This window comes from Bos indicus, chromosome 29 (genome assembly GCF_029378745.1).
Source record: "Bos indicus isolate NIAB-ARS_2022 breed Sahiwal x Tharparkar chromosome 29, NIAB-ARS_B.indTharparkar_mat_pri_1.0, whole genome shotgun sequence".
NCBI lineage: Eukaryota > Metazoa > Chordata > Mammalia > Artiodactyla > Bovidae > Bos > Bos indicus.
In genome coordinates, this window is record NC_091788.1 from 10,141,297 (window position 1) to 10,159,423 (window position 18,127).

General features: G+C 44.4%; 1 protein-coding gene across 11 annotated transcripts in view; it reads left to right on the top strand.

The window, feature by feature from the left end:
• SYTL2 (synaptotagmin like 2) overlaps nucleotides 1-18,127 on the top strand; it is a 121,241-nt gene that overhangs the window by 56,882 nt on the left and 46,232 nt on the right. For all 11 annotated transcript variants that reach the window (XM_070782852.1, XM_070782857.1, XM_070782856.1 and 8 more), the window contains 2 exons: nucleotides 11,320-11,471; nucleotides 13,726-13,861. In XM_070782852.1, the coding sequence (XP_070638953.1) occupies nucleotides 11,320-11,471; nucleotides 13,726-13,861 (288 nt within the window). The remainder of the gene's footprint in view (nucleotides 1-11,319; nucleotides 11,472-13,725; nucleotides 13,862-18,127) is intronic.

Sequence of the window (18,127 nt, forward strand, 5' to 3'; positions counted from 1 at the left end):
CCATGCCTCTTCCTGCCTCGAGAAGAGGGAACTCTCAGTATTAGCAAGCTGCTATATTTGAATTCCTCCCCACTGTGGCGCTAATGGTAAAGAACCTGTCTGCCAATGCAGGAGATGAAACTCAAGAGATGTGGGTTTGATCCCTGGGTTGGGAAGATCCCCTGGAGGAGGGTGTAGCAACTCACTCCAGTATTCTTGCCTGGAGAATTCCGTGGAGACAGGAGCCTGGTGGGCTATAGTCCATGGGGTTGCACAGAGTCAGACACGACTGAACCGACTGAGCGTGCACACACCAACAAGATTTTACGTGTGATTTGTAATTCGGCTTCCTCCATCTAGCCAGATTATGACGGCTAGAGGGAGGTTACCCTCCCTTCTATTTTAAACATAATTAATATTTTATTTTTTAAAAAAATATTTATTATTTGGCTGTGCTGGATCTTAGTCACAGCACGTCGAATCTTTAGTTGCAGCTATAAACTCCTAGTTGCGGCATGTGGGATCTGGTTCCCTGACCAGGGATCTGACCTAGATCCCCTGCTTGGTTGTGCAGGATGTTAGCTCCTGGACCACCAGGGAAGTCCCCCTCCCTTCTATATTTACCTGGCCTTTGGGATTCCAGGCTATTGGGTCTTCCTTGTAGTTCTCCGATTCTGTATGAATGGAGGTATTTCTCAGGCATCTCCAGTAAAAGCTGAAAATGTCCTTAAAAATTCCAAGTTCTGCCTGAAAGTGAGCCTGGTGAGGGGTGGGAGTGTGTAGCCACTGGCACCAGCAAGTCTACAGCCACAGCAGGAAGGCTGTGGGTCCTCTTGCAGAGGTGACCTTGCAGAATCTCCTTCCACGCACTGTTTCTGAGGACATCTATGAATCTGCCGCTGGTGCTGCCCTTGTTTCTTGCTTTTGTAAACTGATGGAAGATGGCTTGGGGTGGTAAAAATCTAGTGTGAGTCAGACCCTGTTTGCTGCTACCTTAATGGTGTGTCAGTTGCTCAGTCGTGTCCAACTCTTTGGGACCCCATGGACTGTAGCCCACCAGGCTCCTCTGTCCTTGGGATTCTCCAGGCAAGAAAACTGGAGTGGGTTGCCATTCCCTTCTCCAGGAGATCTTCCAAACCTGTGGATCGAACCTAGGTCTCCTGCATTGCAGGTGGACTCTTTACCGTCTAAGCCACCATTCTGGGGGCCTTCCTAGTTAGGCACCAAGCAGCTTGAGTGGACTTGGCCATGGGCGGGTCCAGGACTGAGTGCCAGGGGCCAGATGGGCAGCAGGCCCACACCCTGTGGGCACTGACAGAGGCCCAGCTCACCGCCTGCTCCACACAAGAGGAATGGCGCTCTCGAACCCTTTGCTTTAGCCCTGAAGGGACTTGGATGATTCTGAGGAGCTGTCTGCTCCTGAACTGATGGAACAAAATGCTGTTCCTTGGGCTTTTGCTTTTCAGTCCTGTTACCAGCCCCTAGCTGTTTGTCTTTGGTGCTTCTATCAGAGTTATAGCCTGACAGCTCTGGAAAGATTTTTGGGGTCCATATCAGTCACTTTACAGATAAAGCAGGAAAAACCCAGAGAGGAGAAGTGACTTACCCAGGGTCACACAGTCAGTCAGTGCCAAAGCTTTGATAAGAAAAGCTCTTGGTCTCCTGGTTTGAGAAGAACAGTAAGGGCCCTTCAGTCAAAACTGATGTGATTTTAAATCCTCTCCTCACCACTAAATCAACTGTGGTTCATTTGGCAAGTTACTTGACCTCTCTGAGCCCTCAACTCAGAGACTGGGAATAACCATAGTATCAAACTCAAAGAATTATAGACAGATAAAACAATTCTTTATCTTCTTAGCACATAGTATATGACTGATACATTTTAATTTCCTTATTCACCACTCCACCCATGCCTCTAAGGAAAAAAAAAGGACAGAATTCTCTGATTAGTGGTCTGATTCCTTAGAAGGAAATTACTCTTAAAGCTATCAACTATTTATTAATAAAATAGTGGAGTCTAATTGAGCACTCATTAAGTATAGGAAACCTCTGGACTAATGAAAGGGATTTTAGGGTAATTGAAACATTACCAGCCTACCAGTCCCAGCTCTCAAGGTATTTACCATTTATCGGATTATCAATTACAAATTTAAAACCTCGACCTTGTTTCCCTAACATGATTTTGCAATGCCCCAGTTCTCCTCCAAGTTGGTAAGTGACTTTAGAGACATAATTTAGATAATTCTATTCTTAGCCTAAGCAAAACACCATTAGAAAGGCAAATCTGCCACTGAAATTCAGAGTGCTATTTCAAATGCTGGTTCCTTATGGACCTTGGCGGTGAGGACGTTACTAATGGACTACAGCACTTCTGCCCGCTAGGAGCAGACATTGCCTCGGAGTCCTTTTCAGTACGGCTGTGGAGGAGAGTTGCATTTAAACTGAAATCTGTCTGCCATTCCTCATTTATCCAGGAATGCTTTGGCTTGTTCACATCCAAGCTCTTTCAAGACCCTTTGGAGATGATTTATCCTATAGGTTACCTCCCATCCAAATTTCAGGGCTTCCCAGGTGGCGCCAGTGGTAAAAGAACTCGCCTGCCAATGCAGGAGACATTAGAGATGCGGGTTTGATCCCTGGGTCAGGAAGATCCCCTGGAAGAGGGCATGGCAACCCCCACTCCAATATTCTTGCCTGGAGAATCCCATGGATGGAGGAACCTGCTGGGCTACAGCCCAGGGGGTCTCAAAGAGTCGGGCACGAGTTGGCGACTCAACAACAACAACCTCCAGATTTCATGGATGAGAAAGTGTCGTACAGAAGTGTCCGGTTCGCAAATCACTCAACCTGTTAATGGTAGAAGGTGGATTTGAACCCAAGGGAATATCCACTGTGGTGTCTCTGGAGTTGAGTGAGAAGACAGCAATTCCGGGTCACTGCAGCGCCCCCTACCTGTAGCCACAAGCGCTACATGTAGAGCCACCATGCCTCTCTACCCAGCCTGCTCTCCTCACTGCCGGCTGCAGACATTTCACAAAGCAGCAGGGCAGCAGACATCAGCATGGATTCTTTTTCTCTCCTGGCTGCCTCCTCCCTCTCTGTCCTCTTTTTTTTTTTTTTTTTAAGAAACACCACCACACATGCATAGATATAATTTTGGTCTTTTATGGTTTGAAAATGACACACTCTAGAGGTGGTGTTTCCTGTGCTTTGCGTCACACTGCCAACAGGAAATCATTGCCCCTGGGTGTCTTTACACCACCAGCACTGTGCCCCCCACCCCATAAACACACAACCACATCTAGGGTGACGGGTGTTCTTACAGTAGATACCATCTCAACCGCGACCACATCTTGTGATCCTCAGCTGCTGCCTTAAGCCCTAGTTTCTTTGAAATGAAGGCAGTTGTCATTGAAGAACTGCCTTTCAGCACCTCTCATGGTGTTTTCTGTCAAAGCAAAGGGGAAAGGAACCATTTGTCCAGGATTGACATTGTACACAGTGTCACATTTTCCCCCTTGATCCCTGCATCAGTGTAGCCGAACCCACTCAACAAGGAGGAAATGGGCGTGGGGGGGTGAGGTTAAGTGCCCTGTAAGAGTGAAACCTTGCTCATCCAACTACAAACCTGTGTTTCCCACACAATGTGCTGCCTCACAGCAGACTGTGGGGACCTGCAACGTATCCACAATGTGAGTGATGCACGTTTTGTCTAATTTTCCGCTGTAATGAGCTTTTGCAGTTTATTTCATTTTCACATGTGTTTGTTTTCAGATTCTCTATCAAGGGTTGAATTCCTTCATAGAAAGAGTGAAGTGTGATAGCCACCTTAGAAATCGTAACCACGTTTGGCTGTCCCCGGCAGGGTGGGAAAGCAGTAGAAAGAATGTGGGTGAGGAGGCAGGCTGGCTTCTGGTCCTGGCTCTGTGTGACCTTGGGCAAACCTCCTAACCTCTCTGGGTTTCAATTCATCCCTGAAGTGAGGCCATTTTTAACTATCCAAGGTCCATTCCAGCTCTCATATTCAAAACAAACATGCAAGAGTACTTTCAAATCACCTAGTCTAACCCTCTTGCCCAGAATATGCTGAGGGGTTAAAAAGTACTATCTACCCTGGAGAAGGAAATGGCAACCCACTCCAGTATTCTTGCCTGGAGAATCCCATAGACAGAGGAGCCTGGCAGGCTACAGTCCATGGGGTCGCAAGAGTCGGACATGACTTAGTGCACTGTCTCACCCCAGAGATCCTGCCACATACACCACAAAAACCAAACATCCCCCAGTGACCTTGGCCCCACTGTTCCAATCACTCCCAGGTGGGAATTCAGGCACATGTCCACAGAGGTCACAGACAACATACATACGGTTCTGTTGTGTCCCATATATTACCCTTTCATGTCCCAAGGAAGACATTTTCTCTTAGAGATTTTCATTTAGTGTATCTTTAAAAAATCTTGTGTTAAACTTGCCTCCATCTTTTTCTTGGGTAAGGACAACCCAGAAATGGCCCTTTTGTGTCTGTGACGTTGCCATTCACAGCTTTCTTGATAGGCCTAGTACAATCTTGAGAACAGGGTTGCTGTATGCTGAATGTCAGACGGTAGCTCTTAGCTCTGCCTATCTTAGGGAGTTATGCTGTGCATTTTTTATTGGTGTACCATGTTTGATTTGTCCCTAATACCTTTGAAGTTTTTCTTAGAAATGAATAATGCAACATGAACTTATTAAAATATATTTTAAGCCTTAAAAAAAAAAAAAAAAGGACTATCTAGGGAATCAAGCGGTCAGCCTCTCTGGCCAGTCTGCTGATTCTCATTATCCACAGCTGATCAGATAACATCATCCAGGTTCTGCCTATGATGCTAGACCTTTGCTTCCTCATGACGAATAGCTAGAATCTGGGGTGTGCTGTGTAAGTACAAGGAAGAAAGCTGTTTGAACCCAGGATGAAGGGTGCCACTGTTCAGGCTTTTCTGTGGAAGTGCTCACATTCTTTCTGCACCACAGCAGTTGGCATTGGCAGTTAGACTGGCTGTAGACTATTTTATGTACAGTTCCAAGCATATACCTTGTATGCAATAGGGAATCAATGAACTAGTGGGTAAGCAAATGAACAGATAAGGCCTTTAACATACAGAGGAGGCAAGATGGCTGTCTTCTGCAATTGACTGAGTTCTTTGGGCATCATAGTAAACCTGTAAGGATTAAATGAGATAATGCATGTTAAGTGCCATGCATGAAGCCCAGTATAAAACACATGCTTAGTGTATATTAGCTGATGGATTGGGGGCATGACCAGGACAGTGTCTTCTCTAGGCTGAGTATTCTGCTTTCGCTTTGCCCAGCAGACCATGGGTATTTATTGAGCATCTTCTCTGTCCTCAGCTCTCTACTAAGTATAACGTGCAAGTGGAGAGGATGGTAAAAAGCGTGAGGGCCAAGAAACTTACCCTTTTCCCCATTTCAGCTAAATGGTACAACTAGAGAATCAAATGCTAATTTGTTGGTACAATTCAAGTTCCAGAAAAATGAGAGGTCAATGTAGGTTGGTAAAAAATATTTTTTATTTTAATTTTTAAAACTTATAGTTAATTTACAATATTATGTGTTTCCTATTAGTACTGCATTGGGATTCAGTATTTTTGTAGATTATATGTCTTTAAAAGTTATTGCAAGATAACAGCTATAATTCCCGGTGCTATACAATATATCCATGTTGCTTATCTATTTTATACATAGTAGTTTGTATTTCTTAATCTGGTACCCCTATTTTGCCCTTCCTCCATTCCTTTTCCCCTTTATTATCCATTAGTTTGTTTTCTATATCCCCGAGTCTGTTCTTGTTTTGCATACACATCATTTGTATTATTTTTTGTTGTTACTGTTCAGTTGCTCAGTCGTGTCTGACTCTTTGTGACCCCATGGACTACAGCATGCCAGGCTTCCCTGTCCTTCACTATCTCCCTGAGTTTGCTCAAACTCATGTCCATTGAGTTAGGGATGCCATTCAAACATTTCATCCTCTGTCACGCCTTGCCCTCAGTCTTTCCCAGCATCAGGGTCTTTTCCAGGAGTCGGCTCTTCCCATCAGGTTGCCAGAGTATTGGAGCTTCAGCTTCAGCATCAGCCCTTCCAATGAATATTCAGGGTTGATTTCCTTTAGGACTGACTGGTTTGATCTCCTTGCTGTCCAAGGGACTCTCTAAAGTCTTCTCCAGCAACACAGTTTGAAAGCATCAATTGTTTGGCTTTCAGCTTTCTTTATGGTCCAACTCTCACATCTGTACACAACTACTGGAAAAACCATAGCTTTGACTCTAAGGACCTTTGTCAGCAAAGTGTTGTCTCTGCTTTTTAATACGCTGCCTAGGTTTGTCATAGCTTTTCTTCCAAGCAGCAAGTGTCTTTTAATTTCATAGCTGCAGTCACCATCTGTGGTGATTTTGGAGCCCAAGAAAATAAAATCTGCCACTGCTTCCACTTTTTCCCCTTCTATTTGCCATGAAGTGATGGGACCAGACGCCATGATCTTAGTTCTTTGAATGTTGAGTTTTAAGCCAGCTTTTTCACTCTCTTCTTTCACCCTCATTAGTTCCTCTTCACTTCTACCTTTAGAGTGGTATCATCTGCATATCTGAGGTTGTTGAGATTTCTCCCAGCAGTCTTGAAGAATCCAGCTTGTGATTCATCCAGCCCAGCATTTTGCATGATATACTTTGCATGGAAGTTAAATAAGAAGGGTAACAATATATAGCCTTGATGTACTCCTTTCCCAATTTTGAATCAGTCTGTTGTTCCCTGTCTGGTTCCAACTGTTTCTTCTTGACCTGCATATAGGTTTCTCAGGAGACAGGTAAGGTAGTCTGGAATTCCCATCTCTTTAAGAATTTTCCAGTTTGTTGTGATCCACACCGTCAAAGGCTTTAGCATAGTCAATGAAGGAGAAGCAGATGTTTTTCTGGAACTCCCTTGCTTTCTCTGTGATCTAGTGGATGTTGGCAATTTGATCTCTGGTTCCTCTGCCTCTTCTAAACCCAGCTTGTACATCTGGAAATTCTCAGTTCATGTACTGTGAAGCCTAGCTTGAAAAATTTTGAGTGTTACACTGCTAGTGTGTGGAATGAGCACATTCCCCAAGTCAGTGACATCATACATGATTTGTCTTTCTGTCTGACTTATTTCACTACCCATAATATTCTCCAGGTGCTAAGAAGATTTTACCAGCCCCACCTAGGTGGTAGGGTTTTTTTATTCCTTTTTTGGTCATGCTGTGCAGCCTGCGGGATCTTCGTTCCTAAATGAGAGATCACACCTGCGCCTCCTGCAGTGGAAACACTGAGTCTGAACACTGGGCCACCAGGGAAGTCCCTGATGGTGGGATTTCTTTTGTAATCTACATCTCTACAGAACTTAGGCTTTGGTGTCTTGTCTTGGAATATAAAATATTCCAAATGGCTAAGATAGAAAAAGAGATTGATTAACTCTGGCACTGATTATCATGATAGGAAATATATAAATAGCACTTAGTGCTTTTGAAAGTATTTCCTATTTTTTTGGCACTTTAAAAGAGATGAACCAGAAACCCCGCCTGAGTTCTTTACTGTAATGGCCTTACTGGGAGCCTGACTCCCAGAGCACTGCAGGATTAGAAGGGCCAGAGGTTTGGAGACAGTCAGTTAGGCAGGAGCAGATCAAGCGTTGCCTAATGATGCTTACAAAGTGCCTTTCAGTTGAACAACAAAAACAAGTAAATAAATAATCTCATAAAGGGAAATTGGGAGTTGTTATGCTCTGAGGGTTTGTGGTCTCCTTAGACAAGCTCATGGCTGATGTCAGATTTCCTTCTGCATTTTCCTAATCCTCCAAGAGATGAAGTGTCCTGCCTGAACTGGAGAAGGCACTGCCGTTGTGATGGAGCTTGGTTCACTCAAGCCCAGGAACAACAGGCTCTCATCTCTTATCCGACTCACACCAGGCTGGCTGCTGTGCATTTATGTGTTAACAAGTTATCCACTTAAGAGTTTCTAGGCATCAGTTCCGTGCCGGGCTCTATACTAGGGGCTTTTGTTAGAAAGGTGATTAGGAGGTAGTTCTCGCTTTCAAGGGGTTAGCAGAGTTCGCAGGTCAGTATGTGAGATGGATGTGCAAACAGATAATTGGAACATGGCGCACTGAGCGCTGCCATGGAGAAGCTGTGGGAGCACGGAGAAGGGCCAGCCGCCCGGTGCCCTCGGGAGTCAGGGAAGCCTTCCCCGGTGAGGCGGTGCATAGATCTGAGGGATGAGGGGTCACGTGCTAGGCAGAAGTGAGAGAAAGACATCCCAAGAGAATTTACATTTACTGGTCTCTTACCAGGATCCAGGTACTGTTAGGTACTTCTAGGTAAATACTGCCTTTTGTCATCCAAAAGTCCTGCAGAGTACCTCTTATTTCCCCCTGTCTTTATAAACAAGGAGACTGAAGCTTAGAGGGGTACAGGAAGCTGCCAAAGATGGCATTTAAGCAGGGTCAGAACTGGAATTTGGACCCAATCTGGGAAGACGCCAAAGCCCAAAGTCTTTCTGCCACAACCTCCTGCCCTTAATGTCTGCAGAGGTCATGCACGAACAGTTTGGAGATCAGTGAGAAGTCAAGTGGGGAGCATGGGAGCAAGTGCTGGAAAACGAATCTGAAAAGATAGCCTGAAGCCAGGTGGTTGGGGGCCGCGTGGGATATTCCTTCCCTCCAGAAGTGCTGTGTGAACACCCACTGTTTTCCAGACATAAAGCAAAGATATATTGAGTACAGGCCCTGCCCCTAGGGGCTCACTGTCTAGTCACAGAGAGCTGGAAGGACTTCTCTTTTCTGGCATTGAACTTGAATGAGGTCCTTTTGGGAAGGGAAGGCAAAAACTCCATCAGCAACCAGGGTGGATTTTTTGCTCTGCTGAAAATCTAGGCAATGATTCCACATGTCAGCAATATCATATAATATTTGTTTTTCTCTGTCTCACTTACTTCACTCAATATGACAGTCTCTAAGTCCATCCAGGCTCCTCTGTCCATGGATTTCCCAGGCAGGAATGCTGGACTGGGTTGCCATTTCCTTCTCCAGGGAATTTTCCGGACCCAGGGATCAAACCCACATCCCCTGCCCTGCAGGCAGATTCTTTTACCACAAAGTCATTTCACTCTTTTTTTTTTTTCATGGCTGAATGAACACATCTTCTTTATCCATTCTTGTTGATGGACATTTAGGTTGCTTCTGTGTCCTGGCTGTTAAAAATATACACTCTACTATATATAAAAATAGATAACTAATAAGGACCTACTGTATAGCACAGGGAACTCTATACAATATCTGTAATAACCTATGTGGGAAAAGAACCTAAAAAAGTGGATATACATATATGTATAACTGAATAACTTTGCTGTACAGCAGAAGCTAACACAACATTTTAAATCAACTATATTCCAATAAAGATATTTGAAAAAAGAAAATCTGGGCAATGGGAAATCATTAGACACATTTCATAGGAACCACAACCTCTGGTGATTCAGAACCATGAAGTGAAGACACTGTCCCTGTTAGGATTTGGTGGTGGGCTGTCACTACAGCGTGTGTCTGAGGGTTGTGATCGGACATGTTTGGCATAGGGTCACTTCTTTAAGTGGAGAGCAGAGACGTTTCCAGCAGAGAAACGTCCAGACTCTGTCTGGAAAGTGTCTCTTTAGGCATACTTCGGAGCCTTCCTCTTTCCCTGGTGGGCTTTTGTGCAGCTGTCACACACAGCCCTGCCACCGCCTTGGTGTGGCCCCCCTGCACATTCTCTGGCTAAAACACTTAGATTTGCTGCGTTAGGTAGTGTGCATATTAGCTTGAATGACAATCATCAAACCCTGTTGGATTTTTGTAGCACAGAATCTTCCAAAGGCTTTTACTTTACTTTATTGTAAGTACAGCTCTGTGAACAAGAAAAGATAGATTTTTTTGACTCTCATTTTATCGACATGGGTAGAAAGATGTGGAGGTTATGAAACTTGTCATTGCAGAACAGTGTTTTTCCCTCTTCTGTAAAATGGGGGAAACTTTAGGAGGGTGGTACTTGGTTTGTTCTTTAGATTTTAGCTTTTCCGTGAGCGTCAATGACTGTGGAACCCTTAGAAGCAGTATCTGCACAAATGGAATTTACCCCTACCTGCACTCCCTACCCCACCTAAGTTTGATCTTCCCTGATCCCAGCCTGCCTTGTTGAATTCATTTTCCTGGAATTAAGAACCATGGACACATAGGCTTCCAGAAAAGTCTCTGATAAGTTCATTTCACTGAAATGGCAAGAACTGATGAGCTGATAACTTCCCCACCAGTTATCCACTCAGTGTTTATTAGGCGCCAGGCATATGCAGATGATAATGTACGTGCATTAGCTAACTTAATCCTCGTAGAAATCTCACGAGGTGAGTTACTATCATTAACCCCCTTCCTTTTTAAAGATTTTTTAAGATGGACATTTTTAAAGTCTTTCTTGGATTTGTTACAGTATTGCAGATGTTTTAAGTTTTGCTTTTTTGGCCACTGAGGCTTGTGGGATCTTATCTCCCCAATTAGGGATCAAACTCGAACCCGCTTTGTTGGAAGGTGACGTCTTAACCACTAAACCATCAGGGAAATTCCTTAATCCCCTTTTTTTTTATGGGGTAATTATCTCCCTTTTTAAAAATTTATTTTATTTTTTCGTACAGTGAAATTATTTTTATGATACTGTAATTTTTTTCCACTTTATTTATTTGGAGGCTAATTACTTTACAATATTGTATTGGTTTTGTCATACATTGACATGAATCCGCCACGGGTGTACATGTGTTCCCCATCCCATCCCTCTGGGTCATCCCAGTTCACCAGCCCCGAGCACCCTGTATCATGCATCAAACCTGGACTGGTGATCCGTTTCACATATGATAATATACATGTTTCAATGCCATTCTCCCTTAACCCCTTTTTAAAAATAAGGAAACCAAGGCTTAGGGAAGTGTAATATCCCCTCTTTCTCTTGGGTATTTGCATTTGAACAGTGAACACACAAGCCTGCAGCCGAAAAGTGAATTTGCTCTTGAGAAATCTCAGGCGTCATCTGGGTATCATGGCTTAAACCTTTGAATTTTTGAAAAATGTTGTCATTGGATCCTGTGACCTTTTAGTTAAAGCATACACTGGTGAGTCATCTGGGAGGTTTGTGGGATCTCTTAGAACATTGAGAGCTTCATTTTGGCCATATGCTTACAACTTCTTTGTGCAGTGTCACTGTGAACTCATTTACTTACTGTGGATTCATAAAAAAGTAAAGCGTTTTTCCTTTTGTAGACATTTGCCTGAAAAAGTTAAGGATGACCAGCAACTGAAGAATATGAGTGGCCAGTGGTTTTATGAAGCCAAGGCAAAAAGACACAGAGACAGAATCCACGGTGCAGATATTATCAGAGCATCCATGAGGAAGAAGAGGCCCCAGGTAGCAGGTAAGTTGATTGGGCTATTGCCTCCCAAGGCAACATTTGTTTGGGAGAAGTAGTCCTTGGGAGAAGGGAAGGGTGTCACCATCACTACTGAATCTGCGGAGGGAAATCATTTAGGGGTGTGCTTTGCATAATGTATGGTCCTGTAGGTCAAAATCTTCTTGGGTTTGGATGGATGAAGTCAGGGTTAAGTGACTTAGTGTGGTAAAGAAGAACAAAGGAAGCCCATTAGTTGCCATATTGACTTGGAGTAACATTGACAATTGAGGCTTATAAGGGATCTGTGTGTGTGTGTGTGTGTGCGTGCGCGTGTGCGCGCTGTCGTGTCTGACCCTTGGATGGTAGCCTACCAGGCTCCTCAGTCCATGGAATGTTCCAGGCAAGAATACTGGAGTGGATTGCCATTTCCTACTCCAGGGGATCTTCCCAACCTTGGGGGATCAAATCTACATCTCTTGTGTCTCCTGCATGGGCAGGCAGATTTTTTTTTTTTTTTATCAGTGTATCACCTGGAAAGCTCTTATCAGGGATCTACCATCTCCTCTTTCTTTGGTTCTAACTAAAAATTCAGAACCTTTTCTCCTGAGTAGAGTAACAGGAAGAGATTGGCCTTCCTGCTCAATGACTGTGACACCTGGTACATCTTTAAAAACCAAGTACATCATTTAAGGGACTGTAAAGACAGCATTTTGGAGGCTTCTTCAGAATTCCGTTGAATTCATTAAATATTTACCAGGTGCCTTCTCTCTAATCAACTCTGCACTAGTCAGTATAAACCTTTACCCCTGAGAACTAGCCCCTGTCTAGTTCTAACCTGTTCTCAATAAGGAAATTACCTCTTTGGCATCTAATATGTTACAGGCATTTCTTCCCTAATATTTCTAATTGTAGTAGCAATCTTATAAGGTAGGTATTATTATCCTCATTATATGTATGCAATATGTAAAACTCAGAGAAGTGAAGTAACTTGTCCAAGGTCATCAGCGGGCTATGAGCACTGCATAGCTCATCAAAAGGAGTCAGCCCCTATCTATAAGGACTGTGGCTCTACATCAGAAGGGCTGAAATCCCAGCTCTGCCATGCACCCTCCCAAAACCACCCAGAACTTAAGAAATCTTGAAGGGTCCCGTGGGTTATACCGAGGAATCCATTTTGCAGTTACAGAAACTAGACTTATGAGTAGAAAGACCTGTGAATGTATTTGGAAATTAGGAGTCCTTGGTGGCTCAGACAGTAAGGAATCTGCCTGCAATGCAGGAGACCTGGGTTCAATCCCTGGGTCAGGAAGATCACCTGGAAAAGGGCATGGCAACCCACTCCAGTGTTCTTGCCTGGAGAATCCCATGGACAGAGGAGCCAGGCGGGCTACAGTCCGTGGGGTGGCAGAGAGTCAAACACGACTGAAATGACTAAGCACATGTTGCTTCATCTTAATTCTTAACACTGATGGAAGTATTACTGGCGCTTACTGGCTATGTGGCCTTAGGCAAGTCTCTTGATCCCTTTGGTCTTCAATTTTGAAATCTGTAACCTTGGAAAATTTTTCCCTCCTCAGAGGATCATGCATGCAAGGGACTCAACCCTTTGCCTCGAACTCAGTCGTCACTCAGTTGATGCTAATTATCCAAGGGGTACAGGTAGAGAGCAGTGGGTGTTCAGAGGCCAAAGAGATTATCTCCTGAAGAGGGATCACAGAGGTTTTAAGGGGGCTCTGGCATCTGAGCTAGCTTGTGAGACCTTGTAGAATTTGGCTGTGTAGAGACTGTGAGAGGAGGAGGCAGTGGAGAGGAACATTCCAGAATAGAAGCATTTGTTCCCTTTTGTATCCCAGAGCCCAGCCTTGAGTCGAGCCCATTGTAGCTGTTCAGTAAAGAGTTGGTAATGATGGTGTGTCTGTCCCAACAAGAACTTCCCTGCCCTGAGCATCCCCTGGCCATATGCAACAAGTCCTGACCCCAATTCAAGTCAGATTCACCTAGAGTAGTCGCAATTTTGCTTTAGTCGTGTCCGCACATTTAAAGGTGCACCCATGCTCGCTGGAGACTCTACTTGTGGGCAACTAACAACATGACTCCTCTCATGGAAGTATTGATAATTCTGATCTCAAGTACACAGACTCATTCGTGATGCCGGGGTGCTCAGGGAAGGCCTGACGTTCAGGTTCCAGCCTTCAGAGGTTAGAGCTGATATGAGAAGTTGTAGGTTGTGGAGAAGACAGATGGATAATATTCTTGCCTTTATTGTTTCCTGTTTCAGATGAGCAGAGTAAGGACAGAGCAAACAGGGCAAAGGAAAGCTGGGTGAATAACGTCCACAAGGATGCTTTCCTCCCCCCAGAGCTAACCGGTGTTGTAGAAGAGCCAGAAGAAGATGTAGCCCCAGCAAGCCCCAGGTGAGACCGAGCCCATGGGGAGAGCTGCTGCACGTGGGGTCCTCGCTAGGTCCTGCTGTGAGGCCAGCCAGGTCTCGTGGGTGTAGGGAGGAGGGCACGGATGAGAGCGTTCTGAGCCCTGATATGAACAAAGCCTGAGCGGTATTCTTTCTCAGCTTCCAGAATGTCTAACAAATCTGCATATTAAATAAAATGTCAAGTGGTGATTTCTTCCCACCAACTAGAGCTGTTTGGTTTTTTTTTTAATTGTTATTTGTACTAAGGGTTTCTTCATAGAGTAAATGAAAATGTACTCCAAAATGAATATTGGGGAATAAGTCATTGAAGGAAAGAGATGAATGGGGGGGAATTCCCTGGTGATCCAGTGTTAGGACTTAGATATACTGCTGTGGGCCCAGGTTCCTTCCCTGGTCGGGGAACTAAGATCTCCACAAGCTGCACAAATGTGGCCAAAAAAAAAAAGAAATCAGTGATGATCAAATTGTAACAGCCTGGTGCAATTGAAGAAATTTAAGCACTAAAACCAAGCAGATGGGAATTCCAATCCTGAATATGCCATTTATTAGCATTTGACCATGGGCAAGTCATTTAATCTCCCTGAATCTCTTTCCCTAACTATAGATAGGAATCATACTGTATAAGAAAGATTCTGATGAGAATTAGTATATAAAATACCTGGTACATGGTAGGTACTGAATAGATGGCTCTTAAGGATGCAGATTGTCCTCAATATTTCAGTCTTGCTTTTGTGCATTTTCCATTTATCTTATCACCTGACCAATCAAAATGCACATTTGTACATCCTTCCTATGAAATAGCTGATTATGAGGCTATATTGCCACAAACTTTTTCAACCAAGATGATTTGTTTTTAGATATTTAAGGATCTTCCCATTGGTATCTGTCCATTGGGCGGTATAGTTGTTACTCTTTGGTTGAAGGACAATTACATTTTATCTCTAGCTCCTCAGTGAAGGCAGTTGAATCAGAATCTCCAAATGTAGTTAAGTCAGTGAATTTGCTGGTGGGACAGTCACTGAGTCAGGGTCCAAGGCTGAGACACCTGGGAAATGGGGATGTTTTCAATATAATTTGTGGATGAGAGAGTGGGTCTATTCTATAGGCACCAACAGGCATTTGAGGGTCAAATATAAGTATTATGTTATATGGATAATGGAATACTATTAAGGTACTTGTTGTCTATCCATTTCCCTTTTAGAGAGGACTCGCTTTGTTTTCCTGGGTGGTAGGCAGCACCATATCCCCCCCGCCCCCACCTAGGATGATCTGTGATGTTCTCTCAAGACCCTGATGCTGGGAAAGATTGAAGGCAAAAGGAGAAGGGGGTGGCAGGGGTTGAGAAGCTGCTTAGACGGCATCACCAACTCGATGGACATGAGTTTGAGCAAACTCCAGGAGATAGTGAAGGACTTCCTTTCCTTCTCCCAGGAATGCATTTCATCTCAAATGGCCTAAGGGACCAAGGTGCCACGGCCCTTAGAGCTTGACTGAGTTTCCTTATGACCACATGGCCTGGTGGGTACCCACCTTCCTTTCCCAATTTGAGGCTGTGAATAGTGTCCACATTTGTGTCTGTGTTGTTGGTTACATTTCTTGGATGACCTCAGACACATCTTTAAGGTTTCATCTGTATGTACCTCGGGACCAAGCTGTCTCACCAGGGTGTTATGAGATGGAATGTAATGAGGTATGGGTACCACTTGGCATTTCTCAGGAAGAAAGAAAATTGGCAATTTGCAGGTGGCCTTATATTAGGTTGGCAATCCCTGATGGCTCAGATGGTAAAGAATCTGCCTGCAATGCAGGAGACCTGAGTTCAATCCCTGGGTCAGGAAGATCCCCTGGAGAAGGAAGGGGCAACCCACTCCAATATTTTTGCCTGGAGAGTTCCATGGACAGAGGAGCCTGGCGGGCTACAGTCCTGGGGTCACGAAGAGTCGAACACGACTGAGCGACTGACATATTATAATAACACAGATGAGGTAGGCCAAGAAGACAGGAATAAACGTGTTTGATGTGTCCGACATACTTTGCTCGTTACGTGGCGTGAGCGGTGATCATGCAGAACTGTAACAGGAGCTGTTATTGACTTCCTTCTCTCTGTGTCGGAAGCTCCTGCTTTACTCAGTGTCAGGTTCCAGCATGTTTCTCACCTATACTTTAACCTTTGGGAACTGGGTGTGGTAAGTATATTTTGGGGCCTGTACTTTTAGACTAAGTGAACTTCAATAGAATGACTCAATACCTGTCAATATTTTCTTAGTCAGGAGTCAGGGAATGTGAGGCAACCCTGACTGGGTATTGCAGTTTCTGAAGGAATTTTTTTTTTTTTTTCCTAATAAGCTCTGGGGCAAGAGTCCTTCTTCTGTTGTGGGCACAATTCTGAGCACTTCTGTTTGTGAGTAATTAACTCATCGTGGGTATTAAACGTGTATTCAAGCATGAGAAGCTACTTGCGTTCCTTTGGAACTGGTCTTTGCATCTGTAGCCTGAGGAGGCAGAGAGGGCTCTGATGAACAGAGGGGGAGCAGGGGATGAGGTTCTCTTTCGAGCAGCAAAGAAAACTCCAAGTGCGCTCAGCTCTAGTCCTGGCTGCTGGGTAGTACTGGCACAAATGGTGGTGAAGGACTGGTGTTAGGGATTTAAGTGTTTTCTTTCCAGTTATCACAGATTGAGCCCTTTAATAAAACATAATAAAAATGAATACTCGAAAAGTGAAATACAGATAACAACTAGGGCATGCAAAACATAAGCCCACTGAGGGATGTACTGTGGTGTCTCAGCAAATTGCTGTAACTGATTCTAAGTGCATACTCTTGATGTCTGCTCAGTTCAGTCGCTCAGTCGTATCCGACTCTTTGCGACCCCATGAATCGCAGCACGCCAGGCCTCCCTGTCCATCACCAACTCCTGGAGTTCACTCAAACTCATGTCCATGGAGTCGGTGACGCCATCCAGCCATCTCATCCTCTGTCGTCCCCTTCTCCTCCTGCCCCCAATCCCTCCCAGCATCAAAGTCTTTTCCAGTGAGTCAACTCTTTGCATGAGGTGGCCAAAGTACTGGAGTTTCAGCTTCAGCATCATTCCTTCCAATGAACACCAAGGACTGATCTCCTTCAGAATGGACTTGTTGGATCTCCTTGCAGTCCAAGGGACTCTCAAGAGTCTTCTCCAACACCACAGTTCAAAAGCATCAATTCTTTGGCGCTCAGCTTTCTTCATAGTCCAACTCACACATCCATACATGACTACAGGAAAAACCATAGCCTTGACTAGACAGACCCTTGTTGGCAAAGTAATGTCTCTGCTTTTCAATATGCTATCTAGGTTGGTCACAACTTTCCTTCCAAGGAGTAAGCATCTTTTAATTTCATGGCTGCAGTCACCATCTGCAGTGATTTTGGAGCCCAAAAAATAAAGTCTGACACTGTTTCCACTGTTTCCCCATCTATTTCCCATGAAGTGATGGGGATGCCATGATCTTAGTTTTCTGAACATTGAGCTTTAAGTCAACTTTTTCACTCTCCTCTTTCACTTTCATCAAGAGGCTTTTTAGTTCCTCTTCACTTTCTGCCATAAGGGTGGTGTCATCTGCATATCTGAGGTTATTGATATTTCTCCCGGCAATCTTGATTCCAGCTTGTGCTTCTTTCAGCCCAGTGTTTCTCATGATGTACTCTGCATAGAAGTTAAATAAGCAGGGTGACAATATACAGCCTTGACGTACCTGTTGTAAACCAGTAACACACAGTTCACATACTGGCACTGGTACAATGGTCTGCAGTTTGATAGCACAATGTGTCTCTCCCCCCAAATAATTGTGGGACAGACACACAATAATCCCCCGGACATGGCTGAGCCTTGATGGGCAGCAGAGGAAGAAAATGTAAGAAATTTCATGTGCATCAGATCCTGCCTCCCCAACAAGGAATAATGTGTGTTTCCTGGTTATAGAGGTAGGCCTGCTCTGGGATGAGAAGCCCCTCCTTTATTATTTGAGATGACATGTTCTATGAAAAAAGGTTTGGATGCTTAGGGAGTCACAGAGAGTCTAGTAGCCCCTCGACTGACCAGGGCCTTATGTGGCCCCACCCTTGGTGCTAGTTTGGTCGGAAGGAGCCCAGAAGTGGACTGACCTTTTTAGTTCCCCTCTGTCTCTCCAATCTCTTCCCCTAAGACTACCTCTCTGAGGACTGGTCCCTCTGGTAGCTTATATCATCTTGGCTGAGAGTAAAAAGTGAGAGTG